The sequence below is a fragment of the Haliotis rubra genome, unplaced genomic scaffold (assembly GCF_003918875.1).
Source record: "Haliotis rubra isolate DU_JTF1 unplaced genomic scaffold, ASM391887v1 Scf11, whole genome shotgun sequence".
Classification (NCBI taxonomy): Eukaryota; Metazoa; Mollusca; class Gastropoda; order Lepetellida; family Haliotidae; genus Haliotis; species Haliotis rubra.
In genome coordinates, this window is record NW_025765003.1 from 4023333 (window position 1) to 4049446 (window position 26114).

A 26114-nucleotide genomic window follows, 5' to 3' on the forward strand; every position below is an offset into this window, starting at 1 on the left:
GAGAGGAGGAGAGGGGAAAGAGAGAAAGACAGAGATGGAAAAAGAAAGAGAGGAAGAGAGGGAGTCAGTGACAGTTTATATACAACCTGGAGATGGAGAGAAGAAGAAGAGAGAGAGGAAAAAAAAAGGAGTGAGTCAGTGACAGTTTATATACGCATAACCTGGAATATGTGAGAGACAGAGAGGAGAAGGGGAGGGGAAAGAGAGAGAGGGGGGAGAAAGAAAAAGGAAGAGAGTGAATGATTGACCGTTTATATACACATAACCTGTAGTATGTGTGAGAGACAGAGAGGAGAAGGAGAGGGAAAAGAGAGAAAGAGTGAGAGGAAAAAGAAAGAGAGAGGGAGAGAGTGAGTGACAGTTTATATACGCAAGTTGTGTTTGAAGAATGGCAACACCGGCACGGCATTGCTTTTACTGTGTCGTTTTGTTCCTTCCTTGCGGAATAAAGGAATAAGCAACATGACATTTACATGGAACACCTGGTGTTAAGGATGCTCGGGAGTACATCTGTTTGACTGTTTGACCTCCTCTGTATGTCCATGATAAGGAGCGTGAACACCAAAACTCTTTAATGATGATGATGATGATGATGCTGCTGACTGCTGCTGCTGATGATGATGATGATGATGATGATGGTGGTGGTGGTGGTGGTGGTGATGATGATGATGATGATGATGATGATGATGATGATGATGATGATGATGATGATGATGATGATGATGATGGTGGTGATGATGATGGTGGTGATGATGATAATGACGATGTGGTTTAATATTAAATTGATTATCGAAATTAATGGTATTTGTGTAAAGCAGAAGAAACCACTCCGGCATCATTTCGGTGTCTGCGATCTAACAGCTGGAAGTTCTCTAAGGCTTACAAGGATGAACTGAGGGCGATGCTTACATTGGCCTGGCCTGTGGTAAGTTACGCAATGACACAAAAATATCCCAGCTGAAAACGTTATGACTGTTAATCATCAGTCTCATTCTTAAAACTGATTCCTTAAGACAAACAGGTACATATTGATAATGATGCTAGTAGATATAATGTGAAGAATCAATGGAAAACAGTGATGTTTGGCGATATTTACTGTGAGGACAAAGACATGACCAATACCAAACCTTGAGTGAGTGAGTGAGAGAGTGTAGTCTTACGCCGCACTCAGCAATATTCCAGCTATATGGCGGCGGTCTGTAAATAATGGACCAGACCATCCAGTGATCAACAGCATGAGCATCGATCTGCGCAATTGGGAACCGATGTTAACCAAGTCAGTGAGCCTGACCACCCGATCCCATTAGTCGCCTCTTATGACAAGCATGGGTTACTGAAGATCAACATTCTAACCCGGAACTTCACGGGTCACCAAACCTTGATCAGTTGTGCCTTTATTGCAACGTTGTACATTTATCGAATTATCTTATTATTCTTGTGCTTCCTCAGAATATCATATAAATGTTTCTATACAACACATCTTTTAAAAGGGATAATCAGACAGGTCATTCTATTTCAATATACATTTGATATATTTCAAGAATCATTTCTGAGTATCATGGACAGAAAATCATTATCCCATCAAAAGTTCGATGCTAAATGCACTGGAGCTTGGGGTAGCGGTTAACATCACTGTGCTTTGAGTTTAAGAACTTATAGCAAGTCATTTGAAAAGAACTCCCGGTCTTGACATTCCTCAGAAATGGATTCCATACCCAGTTACAAGTTCATTTATCCAAGTTTCTCTTTTGATATTACACAGACCGTGTCTGCATTACTCGAACAATTTGTCTTCACCATTAACGCCATGTTTACCGGTCACCTGGGCAGGCTTCAACTGGACGCTACAGCGCTCGGACAGGCTGTAAGTTGTGACATATACTGAGATTATTAGCCGAATGTGTTTGAGTATCGTAAAGGTCATGTAGTAGTAACGTAATTACGCGAACCATTTGCAGATCATTATATGCATTGATTATTCCTGGGGCTAATGGTCGGTCAGACCCGGGTTCAAGTCCCCACATGGGTACAATGTCTGAAGCCCATTTCTGGTGTCCCCCGCCGTGATATTGCTGGAATATTGCTAAAAGTGGCGTAACACCGTACTCACTCATTCACAGATTATTCCTAATTTGTTACAGTTACGATACAGAAATGAACTGAGGTAACAATCACTAAATAAAAAAAACCCCTGAAGTTTAAGACCCATTTCCACTGTCTGTAGTGACCTTGGAAACCGCATTAGAGAATATTGCAAGGTCACATAAGCAGCTTTGTCAAATTCCCTGTAGAACTGGAGACAACGGATATCATACCACCGGGGAGTCAGAGAAACTACCGTTGCGTACGACAACAGAGAAAACAGTCCAACGAACTATGGAATAAATATACCACGAACGGACAATTTTCTGTCCTACTTTACCTCTTATCAAATGTTTGTTTGCGTGTTTGTTTATTGTTTTACGCCGCACTCAACAATATATGACGACGGTCTGTAAATAACCGAGTGATTGGCATCATGAGCATCGATCTATGTAATTGGGTGCCGCCATTTTTTTAAACGGTGAGCCTTAAGCATCGGGAAGATTTTCACATTATTCAAAGTGAATGAGTTTAGTTTTACGTCGCTTTTAGCAATTTTCCAGCAATATCACGTCGGATGACACCAAAATGAGCTTTACACGAGCGGGGAATCGAACATGGCTTTCGGTTTGACGAGCGAACGCTTTAACCACTAGCTTAACCCACCAACATAACAATATTTATAACCGTAAGCAATACTTTAATGAGCGGTTTAACCAAGAAACTGTATTTCTAACAGAGCATGACTTTGTTGTATACTTTTAAAATGAGCATAATGGAATTTATCTGACAGAGTAATATACGTTTTTATGGTTATTGTCCTATAACAAAACCCAGGATGTTTCTATATATATGTGAACCTATACCATCTGAAAAGTACATATATATTCGCCTTATTCCTGCAGGTTTTCGAGGTGTTTGGGTCTTCAATAATGGTCGGTATTAACACAGCTTGTGACACGCTGTTTTCACAGGTAGATATGCGGACAAATTACTTTTCAAATTTCATAGAGCATAAACAAATCACATTAGGTGTCTGAATAAACGGTTTGTAGTGACGAACGTGTGGATTAATTATTAACGCGTTCGTGAAAAGATAACAACGATGTGAATGTATATCATTTTTCATTTCGTTGCATTTTGCGTTCCCAGTTTCAGGTACACTACACAATACAAAGTAGAAAGGGAGAGAAGCCTGCAACAGAACGGCGTGGGGGTTGGGGGTTAGGACAGGTGGGGACGTTTGACAGAGACAGGGCGTGTTTATGGTGGTTGCGTCAGAATTAGGATCTCTAAAAAGACGAACAGAACAATTCCATTTCCTAAAACGTACTTTTCGGAATATCCAAGAAATTTCTTGTTGGTAAACTCTGAATCCAGATCTTTTCACTTCTCCACTTTATCGATAAAATTGAAATAGTCAATCTTTTAGCATGTGTGAAAAATATACTATTATAAATGTTTGGTTTCAGACATATGGTAGTACCAACAAAAAGAACCTTGGGATTTTGCTCCAAAGAGGTTGGTATAGTAACTGATAAAAACAATTGGTTTCATTCACTGAATATGACAATGTCACAGTAATTAAAAAGGATATGTGAATAAGAAGAATTTTCTTTAGATATTACACACTAGACGTATGCATCTACGACAGGGAAACTGTATGAGTGATTATGAGTGAGTGAGTGTGTATGGTTTTACGCCGCTTTTAAAAATTGTCCAGCGATATCGCGACGGGGGACACAATATATGGGCTTCACACATGTGGAGAATGGAACTCGGGTCTTGCGCGTAACGAGCGAACGCTTTAACCACTAGGCCACCGCTCCGTATTGATTATGAACGCCATTTGATGTCAAATAGCATGGACAATGACGTATCCAAGTGTGCCTCGTCTATCTTTTGAATGAAAAGTGATGTTCTAAGTGGTGTATTTGTCTCATTCCAGCACTACTGCTCAACATGCTGGCGTGTATTCCCTGTATCTCCCTCTACATGAACGTCGAACGTATACTGTTGGCTGTTGGACAAAACCCAGACGTATCCAGGTAAACATTGGTTCCTGTAGTTCGAATACTTAGTCCAGTAATGTTTCGATGCTAAGGACCTAGAGGTTTGGTTGAATGCTCTGTATCCTCGACCTCAGGAATTCCCCCGGACCATGCTCGAGATATTTAATTCTAACTTTGAACCATCTGAAAATTCCAGGAAAAAACAATAAATAAATACATCGGGACGCCTTATAATGATGCTATACAGTAAGGGTGGTATAAAACGAATTCGAGTCTGGACCACACAATCCAGTGACGCAATTGCTCTTCCCAGTTGGAGTACGATGACATGTGTCAACCGAGTCAGCGAGCCTGACCACCCGATCCCTTCAGTCGCCTCTTACGACAAGCAAGGAATACTGAAGATCAATTCTAACCCGTATACTTTGCTTGAACAAATTACTTTAAGCCGTGCCACAGAAATGACACAATATACACTCAAATAATTTCAGGCATTGGCATAGGTATGGCAACAACTACATTCAAAAAGGAGGCGGTGGGGTAGCCTAATGGTTAAAGCGTCCGCTCATCACGCTGAGGACCCGGGTTCGATTCCCGACATGGGCACAATGTGTGAAGCCCATTTCTGGTGTCCCCCGCCGTGATATTGCTGGAATATTGCTAAAAGCGGCGTAAAGACATACTCACTCACTCACATTCAAATAGGTATACACCAATATGGTAAATAATCTGGTCATGGGGATAATATTCCATATAGCTGGAATATTGCTGGGTGCGGCGTAAAACTAAACTTACTCATGGGGATAGCTTAATATACACTCAAATGAGAACTAACATTGAATTATAGTTTACGGTAACTACTCGTGCAGAGGTGTGGAAAAATAGATTTCTAAAAGGCTTAGAAACATCACATTACAGCATTATATCAACAAGTTTTAACGGTGGGCATCAAGTGTGTCAAAGTGACACGATAGAAAGGATATAATAATTATGCTTCTGTGGTGTAAAACTTGCCGCTCTCGTGTCTTTGGTGCGTGAAACGCATTTAAGCCACATCAGTGAAAGCCATTGATAATGCATCAGAGCTAATTTACACACAAATTACATTCGTTTTTGATGTATGGCAACAGGTGGAATATGTAAGTTAATGAGGGGAGCCCGGCTTCGTTTATTGCGATATGGCAATGTTAATACATACCTTAAAGGACATAGCCAACATAAACTATTAAAACTGTGGGGGGTTGTCATGTATTCTGTTTCTGCCGATCTGTCATAGTCAGCAAAATGTTTGAGCTCGATCTCGCACAGACTTGTGTCGGATCAATCGATCTTGCATTAGCTTGAGCTCTATCTCGCATAGCCTTGTGTCGGATCAATCGATCTTGCATTAGCTTGAGCTCTATCTCGCATAGCCTTGTGTCGGATCAATCGATCTTGCATTAGCTTGTGCTCTATCTCGCACAGCTTTGTGTCGGATCAATCGATCTTGCATTAGCTTGAGCTCTATCTCGCACAGCTTTGTGTCGGATCAATCGATCTTACAATAGTCTGAGCTCGATCTCGCACAGCCTTGTGTCGGATCAATCGATCTTGCAATAGTCTGAGCTCGATCTCGCACAGCCTTGTGTCGGATCAATCGATCTTGCAATAGTTTAGGATGCTGTTGCATACATAGGCCCTCGTGTCTTTGAGAGGATTAAAGACTAAAAAATAATAATTTGAGATGACCCAAGAAGACCGAAATGCTTCACAGTAGAAAAGGTCTTGATTTATTGTACTGTGAAGCATTTCGAGTCGGGTGTCATCTCAAATAAAAAAAATAAATCTTTAATCCTTGCAGAGACGCGAGGGCCCGTGGTTGCATAGTCTAGTAACCACACTGTGAAATGTTGACCGCATTCGCCACTGCGACGTCTGCTGGTTTCCAGCATGTCAAAAGCAAATAGCAGTAGCAGACGCCGAATCATTAGTTCACACACAATGAATGTAATCAATTAGTACTTTATAGTAAGCAGAACAATATCATTGACAGAAATAGTGTTCAGCGGGACCACATATGATATTCTTTAAAAAAAAGTAGGGGAGCTTCATTTTTAATCTACGTTTGAAAAAAAATGGAAGATATTTCGGAGTCAATAAATGTTGATATGATAATAATGGATATTTGAGAGTGCATCACCACTTGCACTTCTTTATGACTATAGTTGTTTGTACAGTAATCCCTCTTGAAAGACGATTGGTGTATGACGTGAAATTTGCATGTGAACGATTTTCATTTTCAACCAAAACAAACACGAGAGGAAACAAACTCTAACAACTGTGTGATGCAAGATGATTATCAAAATTAATGGTCTACAGTGATTTATCGACCCTCTTGAAAACCATCAAAACCAAGAATGACACTCTATGCACGTGAATGGGGCTACTGCGTTGGGTATTCCATGCGTTGTGTTTAGGGGTGGTGATAAAGAGAAATGGTGGTGCGTTCATAACATGTCTTTGGAAAGTTTGTTAAAGCCTGTACTTCCTATACAAATTGAAAGTTCAGGTTCCCCTACTTTTTTTGAAGAGTATATATAGCATTAGATGTTTAACGTGAGTTTTATTATAATGCAGAACGCCAGAAAATAACCTCTCGTGCCGAAAAAGATACCTTTGGGTTTAAAAGGAAAATTGCGGGGAAATTACATGAATGGATCACTGTCAATTTTGACACCGGGTCTCCGCGTGTAACATGGTGTAGGTGTCATGATAGTACTATTACTGACACAGACTCGAACCCGCCGCGGTTCACTCGTCAAGTTGAAGATCCGGGTTCAATTCCTCACATAAGTACAATGAGTGAAACCCATTTCTCATGTTTTCTGCCGGAATATTGCTAAAAGCGGCGTAAAACTGAACTCACTCAACAGTTTCGAACTCTGATATCTCACTTCAGTTTCACGACAAGATGATGTATTTTACTTTGTATTATTTCAGACTGTCGGGAGAGTATATAACAGCCTGTATACCAGCATTACCGGTCAGTTCCACTTCACTGCTGATTACTAAGTATAGTAATGTTGCTGTAAAAGACACCTTAACGACATCCTTGTAAATGAGTGAGTGAGTTTAGGTTTACGCCACACTCAGCAATATTCCAGCTATATGGCGGCGGTCTGTAAATAATCGAGTCTGGACCAGACAATCTAGTGATCAACAGCATGAGCATCGATCTACGCATCGATCTGGAATACGATGACATGTGTCAGCTAAGTTTGCGAGCCTGACCACCCAATCACGTTAGTCGCCTCTTACGACAAGCATGGGTTACTGAAGATCAATTCTAACCCGGATCTTCACGTACCCTACCAATGGGAGCCGAGACACGTCAGTGAAGACCATACTGTTCCTTCTGGTTGAATCTAGTATGTCTGCGACCTGTCCTAAGCGTGGAACACGATGCAATTGCAGCAGGATAGGTCCTGTGTTTGTCCGCCTTGCTCAGATACCAGGCGCGTAGCAAGCCATTTTTTTCGTGTAAACCCGATGACAACGGTACAAGAATCTGTACCGAAACGTCGCACTCACCAATAAAAAGAAGTTGTTATCCATAAAGTTTGTTCTATATAAGCCCGATAGGTTGCAAAGCTGTATATTTAGGTAGTGTAGTGATCACAGGCTTCACTACGATATCGGATCACTATGGAGTAAGCCGCGGTTTGCACCTTGTAAGTATTTAGGCCCAAATCTACGATCTTACGTAGACCCCTGAATCAGGCAATGTATACTTACAAAATGGCTTCCACGAACTCCCTGTGGTGATCGGCTGTCTCCGGCACTTTCCGTCTCGGGTCATGGCCTTCAACTTCAGTTGACGACCCCGATCACCACAGTAGTATTGAGGGCTTGTCTAACCTTTTCAGCAACAATCATGCGAAAGCCCGGGCTTTTTAATAATGGTAGCTACGCCCCTGGATACCTTCGATGCGCAGTCGATTCCTGTTGGTCTGCACTGGCACTCTACCTCTGAACAATGTCTGCTAGTAATGACGTAACTTGATATGACGTCATGTTGTGTGGCGTCACACGCGGCGCCTTGAACATTAGGCGATTTGCAACGGTGGTTGTCTGTTGCAGACAGGATTTCAGACAATGTTGTGGCTAACGAATTCAGCCGAATTCTCACGCAACTGCTGCCACGAATTATCCAACAGAAAGGCTACCCCAGGCACACTCACGTTGATGAGTCACGGCATACACTTTGGATGTGTTATATCCAAGCAATATATGTGTGCGTGTATTCCAACGCACGTGCGTTGGCTGTGTTGATGACGTGATTGGTGTGTTTCACTCACTAAAACGAATCGTCACCCCGTCCGCATTCGCATCCGCACCCGCACGCGCACCCCCACCCATACATAATTATTATCGATTACGTTGATAATAGTGGATGTTATGTTTCTAATCGTGTTGAGTATGTATCATATCGATGCAGACAATCGTTTTCAAGAAAAGGTAACTGAATTATGTTATCTGTTGATTCAGACAATCGCTGTCAAGATATTCCATTACATTTATAGGTATATGCCGCAGTGATGGTGATGTCCAAATACCTCTGTGCCCAGGTAATGCGTCTTAATTGGACTATTCTTTATCAAGGGTCATTTAGCTTGCTACTATCATATTGATGCTAAGAACATTCGCTAGCACTACAGTCTGTAAATGATTTGACATTAGGGGTATTTCAGCTTAGAATAGTAAACGATGAAGCTATATGTAGTTATATATCTATGAACCGAACACCTTTGCCCAGGTCTGCCTGTTTCCGTCCATTGTCTATGGAATGTGGGTGAGTGAGTTTAGTTTGTACGCCGCTTTTAGCATATTCAAGCAACATCACGGCGGGGAACACCAGAAATGGACTTCACACATTGTACCCATGTGGGGAATCGAACCAGGGCCTTCCGTGTGACGAGCGAACGCTTTAACCACTAGGCTACCCCACCACCCCATCAGCGGAATAAGGGGTGCACGGATGTCATAATTACACGGGTGGGATCCTTTCATGCATAGATTGGGGTACTTTAGCAGAGATTTCTTATGGCTGTGGAAAGTATTTTGTCGCTTTCGTGATTTTAATGAGGATGCATATAAGTAAAACGCATTGAGTATAAACAATCTGGGGTGATTAACATTTAATTGGTATGAGAGACAATGTTTTTAAAGCATTCAGAGGATATTTCATCTTAACATTATTTCAGCAGACTTCCATTTCCGTTTTAAATACCCGACCCATGAACAGCTATTGGTCTACATTTTTTATGTTCTGTTTTGAAAAAGCTTACAGATTTAATTTAACGATCCATATTAGTATTTAGACTTACTAAAATAAGTGATTTACTGTATTGCAGAGATATATTTTAGTGTGCTTTAGTCAATAAATCACAATGTATTCATTATTCATATTTGTTAGTGTGTATCTTTACTTATTATCATATATTTTTATTATGACAATTTATGAATATTGATATTCTATTAATCAAGGGTATCGTGAGGCCAACGCTTGTGATCCTGTTGGTTAGTAACGTGTTCAACCTATTCTCCCTGGATGTCTTCCTTCACTGGGCAGGTCTGGACATGGTGTAAGTACAGCACTTCACCGGTGTCAGAGTCAGTAGGAACGTTTCGGGGACTGTAAACACTGTGGTGCTTTGGCTGAATTTCCCAATTTTCAAGTGTATACTTCGTGTGTCCAGAACAAGGGATAACTAAATTTTTAAACGATTTAAAAGACTTTGGCTGTGGCGAATCACCAGATATGCGCATTATTCCATGATAACATGAATCCCTGCTATACATGAAAACATACTTCGGCATAATATAGCACCGCTATACATTTCCATATGTAACAGCATTTGAAGAATCGTATCTTGTTTATGTTTTCTGACCTTTCACTTAAATACTGAAACCAAAATCGATTCTGTAATGATACTTTTTGAGAATTTTTTGGCATTACGTATTCAATTATCCACATGCATCTTCACACCGTATGTGCGTAGCATACAAGTTAGGGTATTGTCAGTATTGCAAAGATATAGATAGCGTGTCTTACAATTTTACACGATAGAGAAAGATTTGTCAACCACAAGGAAATTGTAGAAACTTTAACAAGTATGGTATGATATAAAATGAGATGTGTATCGTCACGACATTGTAACTAGGTATCACTATATTTCAGACTGATTATGCATGCTTGTATGATGATACACACGTATCTACAATTCTAGAGTGAACTACGAGACTTCAAATTGACTGCAGAGATTGAGGCAAATGCTTCCTTGATTTACTGTAACTCGGAAACGAGCGTTGAACACTATTACTGCTGGTTTTCTATATAAAAGATAATACTCTCTCCATAACTATTAAAGAGTAATAAGCCCGTGTCTATGAGTCACTGTCAAATAGTGATGATACCAGGTGGTCGCGAAAAGGTGAGAGCATACTGCATAACTGATGGCATCCATCACAAACACACGCAAAGGCTAGTCAAATATACACGTTAACAGTCAAGAGAGCATATAGTACAGAATCAAAATAGAACGCTGCATCGGAAACCATTTTTGTTCCTGATGTGTCACATATAGAAACATTCTGTATATTCTGTAAGATAAAGATATGGTAACTTGTAACATTAAGACTGATTATGGTAAAACGTTAGTGAGTCACGTGTGTAGCTCTTGTCCACTAATTGTATGTCATTTGTATATTTTAGAGGGGCTGCACTGGCGGTATGTGTAACATATGGAGCATGCTGCATCATGCACGCGTTGTATATTTATGGTTCAAACATCAACGACGCTACCTGGACAGGTATCAATTTATAAACTCTTTAACGGAATTAAATATCACATAGGAATCCTTCTTACAAAGGCGAGGCGTATGATTCCGACAACAGTGTAGGCACGAGTTATAAATGTTAATATGTAACTCACATCTATGATTATCATCTAACAATTATGTAATTGTGACTATAGGGAGTGGAATGGGAATTGGTATTGTGTGTGGTAGTTAACCTAGACTCCCTCCCCTCCCCACAGCTATACAAGTTTACATTAAAAAGCATATTCAAGCAAACAGCTTGCGATACTAATGTTATCTGCTATAAATGTTTATACTCTGTTCAAGGACGTCACATATAATTGTTACTTAGGAGCTGATTATTTTTTTCAGGCTGGTCGTCCAAGTGTTGGCTAGAATGGAAACATTTCAGCGATTTGGCAGTTCCTGGTTTCATGATGATCGCGATGTCTTGGTGGTCTATCCAGATCGTTGTTGTACTGACAGGTATGTGGTGTGGCGAGGTGTGTGTTGTACTGACAGGTATGGCGGTGTGTGGTCCTGTGCGTAGAGCTCAGGTCACAATCAGTTGAAGTTAAGCAACGTTTGTCGAGGACAGTCCTCGGATGGGTGACCGTGTTTGGCAGCTTGACTCCTGAAAGTTTCTAGGACTTCAGTCCTGCCCCACAACGAAGCACATGTGACGCACGTGGTCTCACCTTAGGCAAGTGAGTTTGTTCAAAATTGCCTCTGTCCACCCAGCAGTAAAATTGGGTACCTGGTATGATACGGTGGTAGTCTAAATTTGAACCTTGAGCGCCTGACAGGCGACCGGCGGTATTCTCCACATGGAGTGTTCTGTACTCGTTGACCAGAGGTAATATGTCAGAACTTTGAGCACGCAATGTGCATGGATAAACGCGCAATATAAATGGACTGTTATTATTATTATTATTTGGTGTGGCGAGGTGTGTGTTGTAATGAAATATAGTGATTAACTGTGACAATGATACTAACGTCATTAGTTAGATGTTTCTGGCCAATCAGCTGATAGTCAATGCCCGTTTTACAACATCGTTTGCAATGGCCCTCAATGACATACCAGTATTCCGCATACCAATAACTTGCCATTATGAAACAGTAGTCAGTTTAAGAGGTCCTATATTTCCTCAATGACATACCAGCATTACACATGACAACTTGTCATCTCTGAACAGAGGTCCTATATTTGCTTTGAAATCAGTTGATTTTCCAAGTCATCTATCTCTAAGAACATTTTACTGAAACTTGATATTTTCTTAATGACAGATACGTGCATATCTAAAATAAATGTATGGTGCGTCAGAAGGGTCAAAATTTTCATACAAACAAACAAAATGACCATATGAATATAGATAGCTATATTGGGGTTAAAATCATAGGTGTTCCTATGTTTTTCGATGTGCAAAGAACAACTAGGCTCTGTACATTGGTTTTTACCGGGTTAGAATTGTACTTTAGCAACCTTGCTTGTCGTAAGAGGCGACTAACAGGATCGGGTGGTCAGGATCGCTGACTTGGTTGACACATGTCATCATATCCCAATTGCGTAGATCGATGCTCATGTTGTTGATCACTGGATTGTCTGGTCCAGACTCGATTATTTCCAGACCGCCGCCATATAGCTTTGATATTGCTCAGTGCGGCGTAAAACAACAAACTAAGCATTGGTTTTGTATCAAGGTGCATACATACTTGATGCAGCAGGCAATGTTCTAAGACTAGACATATGGCTGCTGCATCAATAATGATATGTACTTAATAGACCTGTGTGGGGCGGTGGGGTAGCCTAATGGTTAAAGCGTTGGCTCGTCACGCAGAAGACCCGGGTTCGAATCCCCACATGGGCACAATGTGTGAAGCCCATTTCTGGTGTCCCCCGCCGTGATGTTGCTGGAATATTGCTAAAAGCGGCGTAAAACCAAACTCAGTCAGTCAGTCAGTAATAGACCTGTGGACGTTAATGTTACCAAAGCTCGTCTGTACCTGTACTTGTGTCCTTCATTTGCAGGATACATTGGGAAGGTGCAGTTGGCAGCCCAAGCTGTCTTGTTTCAAATAGTCGCCTTAATTGACATGGTACGTTCATTCTACTATGCATGGGGGCGATGGGGTAGTGGGTAAAACGTTCGCTCGTCACGCCAAATACCCGGGTTCGCTTCCTCACGCGGGTACAATGTGTGAAACCCCTTCTTGGTGCCCCCGCCGGAATATTGCGGCATAAAGCTACACTCACTCACTCACTTACTCACATATCCGTACAAAAGTAGAGCAACAGAGCACTAAAACTGTTCTCTAGAATCTATTTATCAATTTTATGACGGCGTAGATCCTAAGACTTACGTTTCTCGGTGGCTATAAGTTGAGGGCATTTGCCAACATATGGCTCCATATTGCAAATATCGTGTCTTAAGAACCTATATCGGTCGGTAGTTAAAGCGTTCGTTCGTCACACCGAAGACCGGGGTTTGATCCCACATGGCTACAATGTGTGAAGCCCATTTCTGCTGTCACCCGCCGTGATATAGCTGGAATATTGGTAAAAGCGGCGTAAAACCATACTTACTCACTCACTCACTCAACATGGGCACAATGAGTGAAGCCCATTTCTGCTGTCACCCGCCGTGATATAGCTGGAATATTGGTTAAAGCGGCGTAAAACCATACTTACTCACTCACTCACTCAACATGGGCACAATGTGTGGAGCCCATTTCTACTGTCACCCGCCGTGATATAGCTGGAATATTGGTTAAAGTGGCGTAAAACCATACTTACTCACTCACTCACTCAAAATGGGCACAATGTGTGGAGCCCATTTCTACTGTCACCCGCCGTGATATAGCTGGAATATTGGTTAAAGCTGGCGTAAAACCATACTCACTTATTGACTAAGAACGCATACCTATATTCCTAATACGTAAAACTACGTTTAAAACGAACACATTGATATTGTAACAAACTGTTTGTTAGTCGGGACCAGTTGCTGTAAACCCGTGACGATCAGGGATAGAATTGATCTTCAGTAACCCATGCTTGTAAGAGGCGACTAACACGCGTGAAGATCCGGGATAGAATTGATCTTCAATAACCCATGCTTGTCGCAAGAGGCGACTAACGGGGTCGGGTGGTCAGTCTTGCTGACCTGGTTGACACATGTCATCGTATCCCAATTGCGTAGATCGATGCTCATGCTGTTGATCACTGGATTGTCTGGTCCAGACTCGATTGTTTACAGACCGCCGCCGTATAGCTGGAATATTGCTGAGTACGGCGTTAAACAACAACCAGTCAACCAGTCAACCAACCAGTTGCTGTATGGTTAATCAAAATACAAACTACGGTTTTAACGCACTGAGAAAAGTGACCTCTTTTAATTCGTTACAACCGAAATTGACTGCATTTGATAATTACGATACGGACAGATGCAAGGATAATAATCTCTTTGCTTTATAATGTTCTTTTTAATAATAATTATAGATATTTGTAGCCATATTCCTTTACATACTCAACACTCCATAACATCGCAAATCGTAACGCTGCAGTTGCCCTATGGTATGTCGACCGCCGCGGGCATGCGCATTGGCAATCTGCTTGGAAGTGGTGACCACGTGGCTTGTCAGACAGCCAACTCAACTGCGAAAATAATTTCAGGTGAGATCCGGAGTGCCAACGCCTGTAATACCTTAATGAGCGTGAGAAACCCGGTCCCTTTGATATTCCTACTATTCCAAGGTGTGAACCTGACGAAATAAGGAATTGACTTCTAAAAACACATGAGGAAAAAATGGAAATTACTAGAAATTTGTACCAGAATGTATGCTACTAAATAGCATGTCTCGATCATCCAAAGAAACAGGTCTCGTTGGGCGTAGGAAGAACGGGCTCTGAGAATAATATCAATGGATCGCTGAAAATCAGTGATGGCGTTAGGTGTTCGCAATAAGTAACTCTTCACGTTTTCGCAATTGTTTTAAAAATCAAGTGTCGTACCTGTAATGACAAAAAAAACGTTTTACCATACCTTATATAGTTTTCTCAAATTGATTGTGTTAACTTGGAGACCTTTGATTTTTAGAAGTGTTACAGGAGAGTAGGGGTAAGGTCAGAAATTGATCATTTGATGTTGAGATTCCTGAGTCGGACTGCGAGGACACCGATATGGTGGTTGGACATTCCCAAGTTGTTAGTTGTTGAAAAGCCTTTTACCCTGATTATCAGGATACTCACACAAAAAATATGACACCTTGATTACTTGGTTTCGAATCCAAGGACACCCGCGAAGGTCCGGGTTACAATATTGATCTTCAGTAACCCATGCTTGTCGTAAGAGGCGACTAACGGGATCGGGTGGTCAGGCTCACTGACTTGGTTGACACACGTCATCGGTTCCCTAGTGCGCAGATCGATGCTCATGCTGTTGATCACTGGATTGTCTGGTCCAGACTCGATTATTTACAGACTGCCGCCATATAGTTGGAATATTGCTGAGTGCGGCGTAAAACTAAACTCACTCACTCAGTCGAATCCAAAGAACCTGATAATCTGAAATCCTCCCGAGTTTAAAGAACCACTAAACTTTGTTTTTTGTTACTCTTTTAACCATTACATATGAAAGATTTGTGGTTAGTCTTATGCGGAACACCAAATTTATTCTTTAAAAACTTGTGGTTAATTAATACCGAGCGATTAAAAGTGGCCAAAAAGTCGCCTGCCTCCCTCTCGCCCGCCAACGAAACCACAGATAGGTTACGTAACTCTGTCGCCAGAGCACTGCAGTGACGTCATATGAGGAACGATTTTCAGTTAGTTGTATAGAAAATGTGTAGCACGCTCATCATTTTGATGATTTCTCGACATCAACGACGACATGCCGAATCGTTGCTTTGTCGTCAATTGCTCCTAGGGGTCGGGCGATGGTGTCCCCATGCACAGATTTCCACAGGACCCCGCAGTTCGTGCTAAATGGGTTATGTTTGTGAGTGCGAAGCGAGCGTTGTGGAAGCCTGAAACGATATCTTACTTGTGTTCAGATCGCTTCACGGAAGTTAAAGAATCAAAACTACTTACTAATTCTAGTAAAATATGCATATGATTGATGACCATAAAAATTTTCTATGACACAACTTGTAACATAACGATTTCTTCCTCGGAAGTGAGTTTGTGGTCGAAGTAACAATAATATTGTAAGTAGTATTATATTCACACCCACCTCGCTGCCACGAGAGAAATTGTTATGTTATACGCTATGTCATGCAAAATCCTATTGGCCATCAATAAAATACATATTTTACTACCAGTAGAAAGTAGTTTTGATTTTGTAACTCGGTGAAAACAAACCTGAATACCATTTATCCTCAGACTGGCGGATGTTCCCGACAGGGCGCCGCCATTTTTAAAAATAAAAAAAATCTGTTAGAATTAATGAGATTATAGTTTGTTTTCATCAAGTTAGAAAATCAAGACTACTTTCTACTCGTAGTTAAATATGTATTGGAATCATAACCAAACGGATTTTGCATGACACAACTTATAACATAACGATTTCTTCCACGGAAGCGAGGTGGGGGTCGAAGTCACAATACTGCGCGACAAATTCCTTCTACATTCCCCATGGTTAATGTCCATCACCAGTATGTAGATACTAGTCAATGTGCGTCTTTATATTTGGTCTTATAATCCTAATTAGTTTATTATCATACTTGTATGCATTTTGAAACCAACTAAAAAGCAGACGATCTGCTGATACTTATAGTGAATTTATAACAGAACTGTAATATCTAGACATTTTATAGTTTGCCAATGTGAATCATAATTCGCACACACACCCTAGTGTATGTTGTCTGTCTCATTACACTTCAAGGCGAAAACAATGATTCTGTTGAATGCTACGACAAATGAATAAAAACAAAATGCAATTATTAAAATTAAAACAGATTAAAGTTATAGGAACAATATCAGGCCATTACCTTGTTCGAGGAATGTATCCATCAATATCCACAAAACTGTTCCAAATGATGTGTCTTTTAACAGTTTAATATACGAAAAAGTGATAAATCTTTTCAGGTATTGGTGTATAGTCTCATTGGTCACCCAAGATAGCACACCTGGCAACTAATTGCATAATGTCCGCCTTTCTTTAAAAACAGTAATTTAGTTAGCCAATAATGGGCAATCAATCAATGTATTGCCGGTTAATCCTTTGAAAGAAGGACGTTGTTTTTACGCAGACACCGACACGACAGAGTGTATTCAGTATAGATTAGTAAATCTACATACATAAACACTACCTTTTGACAATTCCGCTGTGTAAGATAAAAGTAATTAATCAATCAGCGTGTTATCGGTTAAACCCTTGATCGATGTTTATAATGTTGAATATTTACTCCAGACACAAGAAATGCCAAATGGGAACCTTTGTCGGGTAATCTAAGTGTGTTACCACTAATTATACCTGTTATAAATTCATTAACTGACCATCAAGTGAATGATGACAAATAACATGTGTAGGTTTATACCACCTAACACGGGTTACAACAAGGGAGTATTAATTGCTGTATTGCATGTGAAAACTTATGGGCCGACACTGTTTTGAGAATACAAACAGATTTTTACATGACATGATTAATTATCGAGGTAAAAAAACACAGAAATGGGATCAATTTGGATCAGTCATTATACAAATAGGGCCTAACGACACCAATCGATTTTGACAGAATCGTCTATGAAAACAAGTTGTAACTCGGAAACTAGGCAAAGCAGGAGACAAAATTAAATGACAGTAGATTGTGAGAACATATAGCTTTAATTTTCCACAACAATTGTCACGATTTCAGGTTTATACAAGCCTGTAAACAAGATAATTTACCCCCTAAAATGTAGATGAATTCTGCATCGGCCCTCAAAGCTATTCCTCATATGACGTCACAGAGGCGCGCCGCTCTGATTGGTTGAAATTTCGTTCGCGGGTTAGAATTGTGCACTGTTGTCAAAAAGGTCGATTTAAGTCAATTAAAGGTCGAAATGAGTAGTTTTAATGACGGGGTTTCATTTATAACGATGCCAGTCAGTGATTTATGTATTTGTACCCCCTAGGGTTTATGTGACCTTTAACAACGTTTCATCGTCGTTTCTTTTCTAGGAATATTTTCTGCGGTGGTCGGCGCAGTACTTACGCTCTTTGGGGGAGTAATAGCTGAAGCATTTACAGATGATGAGTAAGTAGTGTAGTATAGGACGTGGTAGTTTTCTGCAGTATGTGTCTTGGTTTGTCAGCACTATTTCCCGGGCGGTGGGGTAAACTAGTGGTTAAATCGTTCGCTCGCCACGGCCCGGGTTCGATTCCCCACATGGGCACAATGTATGAAGCTCATTTCCGGTGTCCTCAGCCGTGATATTGCTGGAATATTGCTAAAAGCGGCGTTAAACCTCACTCACTTACTCACTCAGCAATATATTCCTGTGATGGGTTGTAACACTTCTAAGACTTACACCAGCCTCACACGCAAGTATTTTACTGAAATAAGGGTAACATTTTTATTTTTTGTGTTTCTCATCGCCCGTCGGATCCTTCTAATTTTAATGCCGACCGCCCCCCCAAACTTTTTTTTTCATTCCAACATCGCCAACTCGAACCTAAAACGTACCGCCTCGTCATATAAAAGTTTATCTTTTAATCAGACGCTGCCACAAGTCCAAAGAACGCGAGAAATTGTAATAAGAATTACAATAAATGAGAATCAAGAACATTATTCAGATAACTTTGTCTTTATCAAGTTGTTTTTTGTTGGGGGTTTTCCCGACCGACCCATGTTCAGAATTTGGTGGCTACGTAAAACACAGAAATGATGCCCTAATGTTCACAGCGGCTTTAAACAACTCACTCATTACTCACCTCACTCACCTACACATCTCATAGCCCGATCTTCTTAGGTTGTTGGTTTGTCAGCTGGCTGGCTGTTTAACGCCGCAAACCGCAACCTTCCTCTGGATGACGGGGGTCTGTATATAATCAGACCCAGTGGTTGAAGTCATGAACACCGATCTTCGCAATTGGGTTAGGATTGACATGCATCAGCCAATCAGCAGGCCTGACCACCCGATCCAGTTATTTGTCTCTTACGATAAGCATGGGTTGCTGAAGACCAGGGCCTAGATTTTCAAAGCTCTCTAAGCGCTAAGATAGTCGTAAGTGCCATACATTAACATTAACTTACGACTTTCTTAGCGCTAAGAGAGCTTCGAAAATCTGGGCCCAGGGCCTAGATTTTCAAAGCTCTCTTAACGCTAAGATAGTCGTAAGTGCCATACATTAACATTAACTTACGACTATCTTAACGCTAAGAGAGCTTCGAAAATCTAGGCCCTGCTGTAACCCGTGCCCTCACTCCGGTATTAAATGAGTATACTGCTACATATTTGCATTTACGAATGTATTGATTGTTTTGAGCTGAAACGTAAAGAATAACGGCTGGCTACCTATAATGATATACATCTCATTAACTGATTATTTGCTGATGTTTGTAATTATAATTTCTTCAATATTAAGTCTTGGGTATCTAGGTGTTTGAAGCGCCGAGCCTCTGAGTTCAATGCCCCATATGGTTTCAATGCTGTGAGCCCAATCGTAGCCGCGACATTGTTGTGGCATCGTAAAGCCATACTCAAGTATAAGGCAGCACGTAAAAAGTAGTGAGTGAGTGAGTGAGTTTAGTTTTACGCCGCTTTTAGCAATATTCCAGCAATATCACGGCGGGGGACACCAGAAATGGGCTTAACACATTGTACCCACGTGGGGAATCGAACCCGGGTTTTCGGCGTGACGAGCGAACGCTTTCACCACTAGGCTACCCCACCGCCCCCGTAAAAAAGTAAATATCACAGCTTTTGATATACACACCCAAACTAAGTTTTTGCGCTTCTCTCCGAAGAACGTCATGCCGAATGCCCGTGTTAGATTTCCCACATGGGTACAATGTGTGAAGCCCATTTCTATTGTCCTCCACCGTGATATTGTAGGAAAAGCGGCGTAAAACTAAACTCACTCACTCACTTTCTCCGGAGATCCGGGTTCAATTCTCGAAGGCTGCAATGTCTCCTTCGTGATACTGCTAAACGCAGCTCTCGCTTACACGCGATTGGACCCGTGAAGATCCGGGTTCTAATTGATCTTCAGCAACCCATGCTTGTCGTAAGAGGCGACTAACGGGATCGGGTGGTCAGGCTCGCTGACTTCATTGACAAATGTCATCGTATCCCCAACTGCATAGATCGATGCGCATGCTCGATTATTTACAGACCGCTGCCATATAGCCGGATTATTGCCGAGTGCGACGTAAAACTAAACTCACTCACTCACACGCGATTGTGTCATAACTGTTCTAAAATCCAGTTATTCTTACAGTGAAGTTGCAGATCAGGTGAAGCAAGTAATGCCCATCCTCACCATCTACCTATGCATTAAAACAGTATCTGTAAGTATATTGGTTTCAAACAATAAAAGGTCGGTGGGGTAGCCTAGTGGTTAAAGCGTTCGCTCGTCACGCCGAAGACCCTGGTTCGATTCCAGACATGGGTACAATATGTGAAGCCCATTTCTGGTGTCCCCCGCCGTGATATTGCTGGAATATTGCTAAAAGCGGCGTTAGACCATACTCACTCACTCAAACAATAGCAATTGACATTGTATTAATATTGTCTGGACATGTTTAAACGCTAGAAACCAAAAGCGACATATATACTCCATATACGATTCTGACTATGTCCATAACTATAACCCTAACCATGTATATGTTACAGGAAATATGTATAATCAGGGAATGTGTGTAATGTCTGATTCACTCAGGGAATATACATAATACCTAAAATTGTCAGGAATTATACATATTCCCTGGTTTTAGGAGAAGTTTTTTAGACATATTCCCTGTATAAAAGCTAGAAACCAAATGCGACATGTAGAGTCCATATACGTTTTTGACTATGTCCATAACCATAACCATGCCTATATAAATCACTGTTAAACTGTGATGACACCGGGTGTTCGCCAAATGGTGGACGCATCACGCAACACCTGACAATCTAGTGTCAGCAAGTCCAGACCGGACAGTCTAGTGTCAGCAAGTCCAGACCGGACAGTCTAGTGTCAGCAAGTCCAGACCGGACAATCTAGTGTCAGCAAGTCCAGACCGGACAATCTAGTGTCAGCAAGTCCAGACCGGACAGTCTTGTGTCAGCAAGTCCAGACCGGACAGTCTAGTGTCAGCAAGTCCAGACCGGACAGTCTAGTGTCAGCAAGTCCAGACCGGACAGTCTAGTGTCAGCAAGTCCAGACCGGACAGTCTAGTGTCAGCAAGTCCAGACCGGACAATCTAGTGTCAGCAAGTCCAGACCGGACAGTCTAGTGTCAGCAAGTCCAGACCGGACAGTCTAGTGTCGGCAAGTCCAGACCGGACAATCTAGTGTCAGCAAGTCCAGACCGGACAGTCTAGTGTCGGCAAGTCCAGACCGGACAGTCTAGTGTCGGGAAGTCCAGACCGGACAGTCTAGTGTCAGCAAGTCCAGACCGGACAGTCTAGTGTCAGCAAGTCCAGACCGGACAGTCTAGTGTCAGCAAGTCCAGACCGGACAGTCTAGTGTCAGCAAGTCCAGACCGGACAGTCTAGTGTCAGCAAGTCCAGACCTGACAGTCTTGTGTCAGCAAGTCCTGGCCGGACAATCTAGTGCTAATGAGTCTGGACCTGACAATCTAGTGCTAATGCGTCTGGACCTGACAATCTAGTGTCAGCAAGTCCGGACCGGACAGTCTTGTGTCAGCAAGTCCAGACCGGATAACTGCCCCAAGTGTGCACTGGGCTGGCCGTTTGCCCATAGCGTGCAATTGGCAATACAACTTGCCCACTGCATGCAATGTGCAAACACATATTTGCTCATTGCATGCAGAGGGCAATAGTTGAGAATGAACAATAATTCTCTACATATTTCACAATATGGACAGCTAGCTTGCTCATTTCACGCAATGGACAGGTAATTGTTCTGCCCATAGCACACAATTGAAATTGATATTGTTACATGTTTATTTTTTTAGTAGGTAAACTCTATTATTAGGTGAATAAACTGTTATAAATAATAACCAAACAAATATGTTATCTTTAAAAAAAGATTCTCGATAAACACACATATTAATGATATATGTATATATGAAATATGGACTGAAGGCAGCCTAATGGCAATTCTGCTCCTTTCTTATATATTATTACATCGTGGTATATTATTACATTGTCCATATGTCCATATTTCACCTCCAGAGTGTATTTGGTGGAGTTTTAAGAGGTATTGGACAACAACGGTTTGGAGCTTGCGTCACTTTCCTGTCATACTATGTCATATGTCTTCCTCTGGGGCTCCCATTAATGTTTCTGACATCATTGGGTATTGCAGGTAAGATTATTTCTTATTGACCATTCCCTGGCCAATGTAACCAACAGAAACGTATGGATCGGGTCAGAAAAGATTAGCAGAAACCTGTGCTGGTTGGCAGATCTTTGAAGATCTTGGTGACTTGGCCAATAGTGCCTGTACGTCTCGCGAGACGCTACTTCCGGTACTAGGCTGGTGCCCGGCTCCCTTTGCGCGCGCCAAATTGCGATGTGCGAGACGGGGCCCAGCTTACTTCCGGTACCAGATTTCCGGTGACAAGCGTATATTCAACAACCAGTTCCGGTTCCAAATTGCACGACCGCCAAATATGACTTTACCAGACCGGACCAAGTATACAACCACGCTTGGCTGTCACAGCTGTTGACAGTCGTAATAGTTGGCTAATTTGAGGATGATTAGACCTAAAATTTGTTATTATTTGTGTAGGATTATCGGTTCCTTACTGTCAACAGACAACTGTGAGACCATTCGAAAAGGTATGTCACCGGAAGCACCAAACAACTTACGGGCCTATAGCGTGTTATTGTATCTCCCCGCGTTGCTCGCTTTACCAATTACTGGACTGTCGTGACCAGACTTCATTATTTACTGTTCGCCGTCAGATAACTAGAAAACCGTTTAGTACGGCCTTAAAACGGCCTCATACAAACAAACAAATTACTTGACTGTGGACTGGGCAGAGGAAATTTATGGTGGGCCAGGAAAACATTGTGCGCAGAAGAGAGAGAGAGGTGACAAGCGCCAGGCTCGATAAGGGGAAGTACCATCTTAACGTCCTTTGGTGTTACACCAACCTTCCCTCCGGTACACTGCTATTGGACTTGATTGATTCTAGTCCTGTGTGTATTGCAGGTATCTGGATCTCCTATACAATTTCCGCTACGTTCCTAGGCGTGTGCTGCTACGTCAGACTTAATAATGTTGATTGGAAGAAGGAAGTCGTATTGGTGAGAATCTAAATTAATAAATATTTCGTACGTAATGCAGTGTCTGTTCACGTTACATGTTTGTACATCCCAATTATCACCCGATAAATCCAATTCCTCTAAGATGGTTTATGTTTCGCTGTTATTGCATATATACCCTCCAGTGGTTGTGATGAAATTGTTTTTCTTTCAAAAAATAGAATGCCTGATAATGTAAGGATGGGCAGAACAATCTCTATATATGGCAGGTAATTCTCTTTGCTGAGTTCTCTCAGGTTCCACTACTCGCTGGTTTGATTCACGGGTTCGCTTAGGGCGTTATTCACCGGAGTGAGTGAGTGAGTTTAGTTTTACGCCGCTTTTAGCAATATCACGTCTGGGAACACCAGAAACGGGCTTCACAGTTATTCCCTAGAGTTACGATTGACGTAAATCAATCATTAAGCACACGACTTACTATCGCCTTAGCATCAAGATTGCTTTGAGGAACAGTAACGGTGGCGATGGGGTAGCCTAGTGGTTAAAACCTCCGCTCATCATGCGGACCAGGGTTCGATTCCCCACATGGGTACGTTGAGTGAAGCCCATTTTCTGGTGTTCCCTACCGTGATATTGCTGGAATATCGCTAAAAGCGGCGTAAAGCCTCACTCACTCATTCATTCGTAAAGTTACGAGTTATCGTAATTGTATAGTTTGTCATAGGTTTACGAATGAGCTACGTCAGCGCCATATTGGTGCTCGCTGGGTTTCATCAAAGCAGTATACATCACTTTTTCCTTCTCTTCTACATTAAGTCGTTATATATAGCTGAAATACGTAGTTTACATACGGTAACAGATGCTTCTGTACTTCAGGCCCAGGAACGAGCAGGTGCCAAAGGCAAAAAATGCTCCGAGATGAAAGGCGGAGGTAAGATTAAACCTTTCAGCCACACCGAACGAAGCCGACACTATTGATTCTGTCAGATTATAATATATATATTTCCTCTTTACAAAAATCTTCTTTTGTCTGGAAATTTCTTTATAACGATAAGGCAGTTACCTATCTTGAATATTGGTTACTTTTAAAAGGAATTACCTATAATATCTAGCTCCAGATAAGGTGACTCATCTTAATTCTCTGTTCTAGAAACCTCCGTCTCATTTGCAAAGTCCCTGTCAACAATGTTATTACAATGTCATCAGTTCAAGCTTGACACGCTCCAGTAGCACATGTTCTATTCTTGACAGATGAGACCGTGAAGATCCGGGTTAGAATTGATCTTCAGTAACCCACGCTTGTCGTAATAGGCGACTAACGGGATCGCGTGGTCAGGCTCGCTGACTTGGTTGGCACACGTCATCGTATTCCAATTGCGTAGATCGATGCTCATGCTGTTGATCACTGGATTGTCTGGTCCAGACTCTATTATTTACAGACCGCCGCCATATAGCTTTGATATTGTTGAGTGAGTCGTAAAACTAAACTCACTCACTTGACAGATGATATTCATGATATTCAAATACACAGTTGGCTAATAATCTATATGTATAAATTTAGATTACTCTCCGCTGATTCAAGAGGACTGTGCCAGTGATGATGAAGACTACTCGCATGAAAGTCCATCCCGTATCAACGAGCCAAGGGGCGGTCTGATGAGAGTCATTGTCTCCCGCCTACTAATAGCACTGTCTATTATTGGCATCCTTGTGTTTGGTGTCACAGTGAGGACTATGCCCGGACGCTCGCATTTACCAGAGTGTGCCACTGTTCCAGGATTTGCACAGATGACCTCGGGAACTTTCTGTGCCAATCAGACTGAACTCTTGCAAACCCTAAATTCGACAAGGAATATCACTGAACAGTAGAAGCATGCACAGGCCCTCGTCTCTTTGCGAGGATTACAAATTGAAAAATATATTTTGAGATGACCCCCGACTCGAAATGCTTCACAGTACAATCCATCATGATTTCGGGGGTCATCTAATAAAACTTTTATAATATTTAATCCTCGCAAAGACACGAGGGCCTGTGGAAGCATGTGGGTTTGTAACCACTACGTAGGGACCATTTTCACACGTGATCTATGCATACTCTAAGAAATGAGACACGAAAGAGATCATCTTTAAAGTTATCAGAAGTGTTCTTATGGATGAGACTTTTCTCATGTATTTGTAGGATATGTACGGATACTCAATGCATAGATTTGCCTGAAAAATGTGTCAAAAGTATTGATTTAAGAGGTTTTGATGAAATGTTTTATGCAAAATTTGAACATGGGTACTGCCCATGCTGGTTGTGAATGAAACGGAACAGATCATGGTAAGAAATTCATCTTGGGTCACAGATCTGATCTTACTTTGAAATGCCCTAATTGTCGAACATCTGAAATAGGGCCTGATTAGGTCCATTGTTATAAAGTTAATCTTGTCAGATGTCAGATTTATGAAGAAGTAGTTGTCTGATATAAGGTCACTTCTTTGAGTTGGTAACCGACAGCAAATCAGCCATTTCCGACCACATCAAAGCAAGCCCCAATCATCAAATAGAGTGGTCTGACATCACCATTCTTTCTAACAAACAAACAGACTTCACTAAACGCAAGCTCACCGAAGCCATCCACATCAAACGCCAAAAGCCCACCATCAACCGAGACCAAGCATACTTCATTCCATCAGCTTATGATGCACTCATCCACCAAGACCAATCTACTGTATAAACATCTCATTGTTATTTGTACATCATTGGCTTCACGCCTGTCCTTTGTCTACTCTCTGGCTTCATCAGCTTTCTGCCTAGCCAATTGTGTTGTTTTCGTTGTT

At 41.6% G+C, this 26114-nt stretch overlaps 1 protein-coding gene across 1 annotated transcript; it reads left to right on the top strand.

The window, feature by feature from the left end:
- Positions 1–34: 34 nt before the first annotated feature.
- On the top strand, positions 35–25772 carry LOC124285550 (multidrug and toxin extrusion protein 1-like). The gene is made up of 19 exons (XM_046721800.1): positions 35–134; positions 819–925; positions 1763–1864; positions 2988–3056; positions 3555–3603; positions 4031–4130; positions 7074–7116; positions 8657–8701; positions 9621–9718; positions 10849–10946; positions 11307–11420; positions 12964–13031; positions 14496–14604; positions 18092–18167; positions 20354–20423; positions 22254–22386; positions 23239–23333; positions 24168–24222; positions 24853–25772. The coding sequence occupies exons 1-19, from the start codon at positions 35–37 to the stop codon at positions 25158–25160; spliced, it is 1839 nt and encodes a 612-aa protein (XP_046577756.1). The 3' UTR covers positions 25161–25772.
- The last annotated feature ends 342 nt before the right edge of the window (positions 25773–26114 follow it).

Coding starts and splice junctions, on each gene's coding strand:
- LOC124285550 (XM_046721800.1), top strand. CDS start 35: ATGGAAAAAGAAAGAGAGGAAGAGAGGGAGTCAGTGACAGTTTATATA. Junction 13,032..14,495: donor TAGTCGCCTTAATTGACATG/GTACGTTCATTC, acceptor GTAACGCTGCAG/TTGCCCTATGGTATGTCGAC. Junction 20,424..22,253: donor TATGCATTAAAACAGTATCT/GTAAGTATATTG, acceptor TTTCACCTCCAG/AGTGTATTTGGTGGAGTTTT.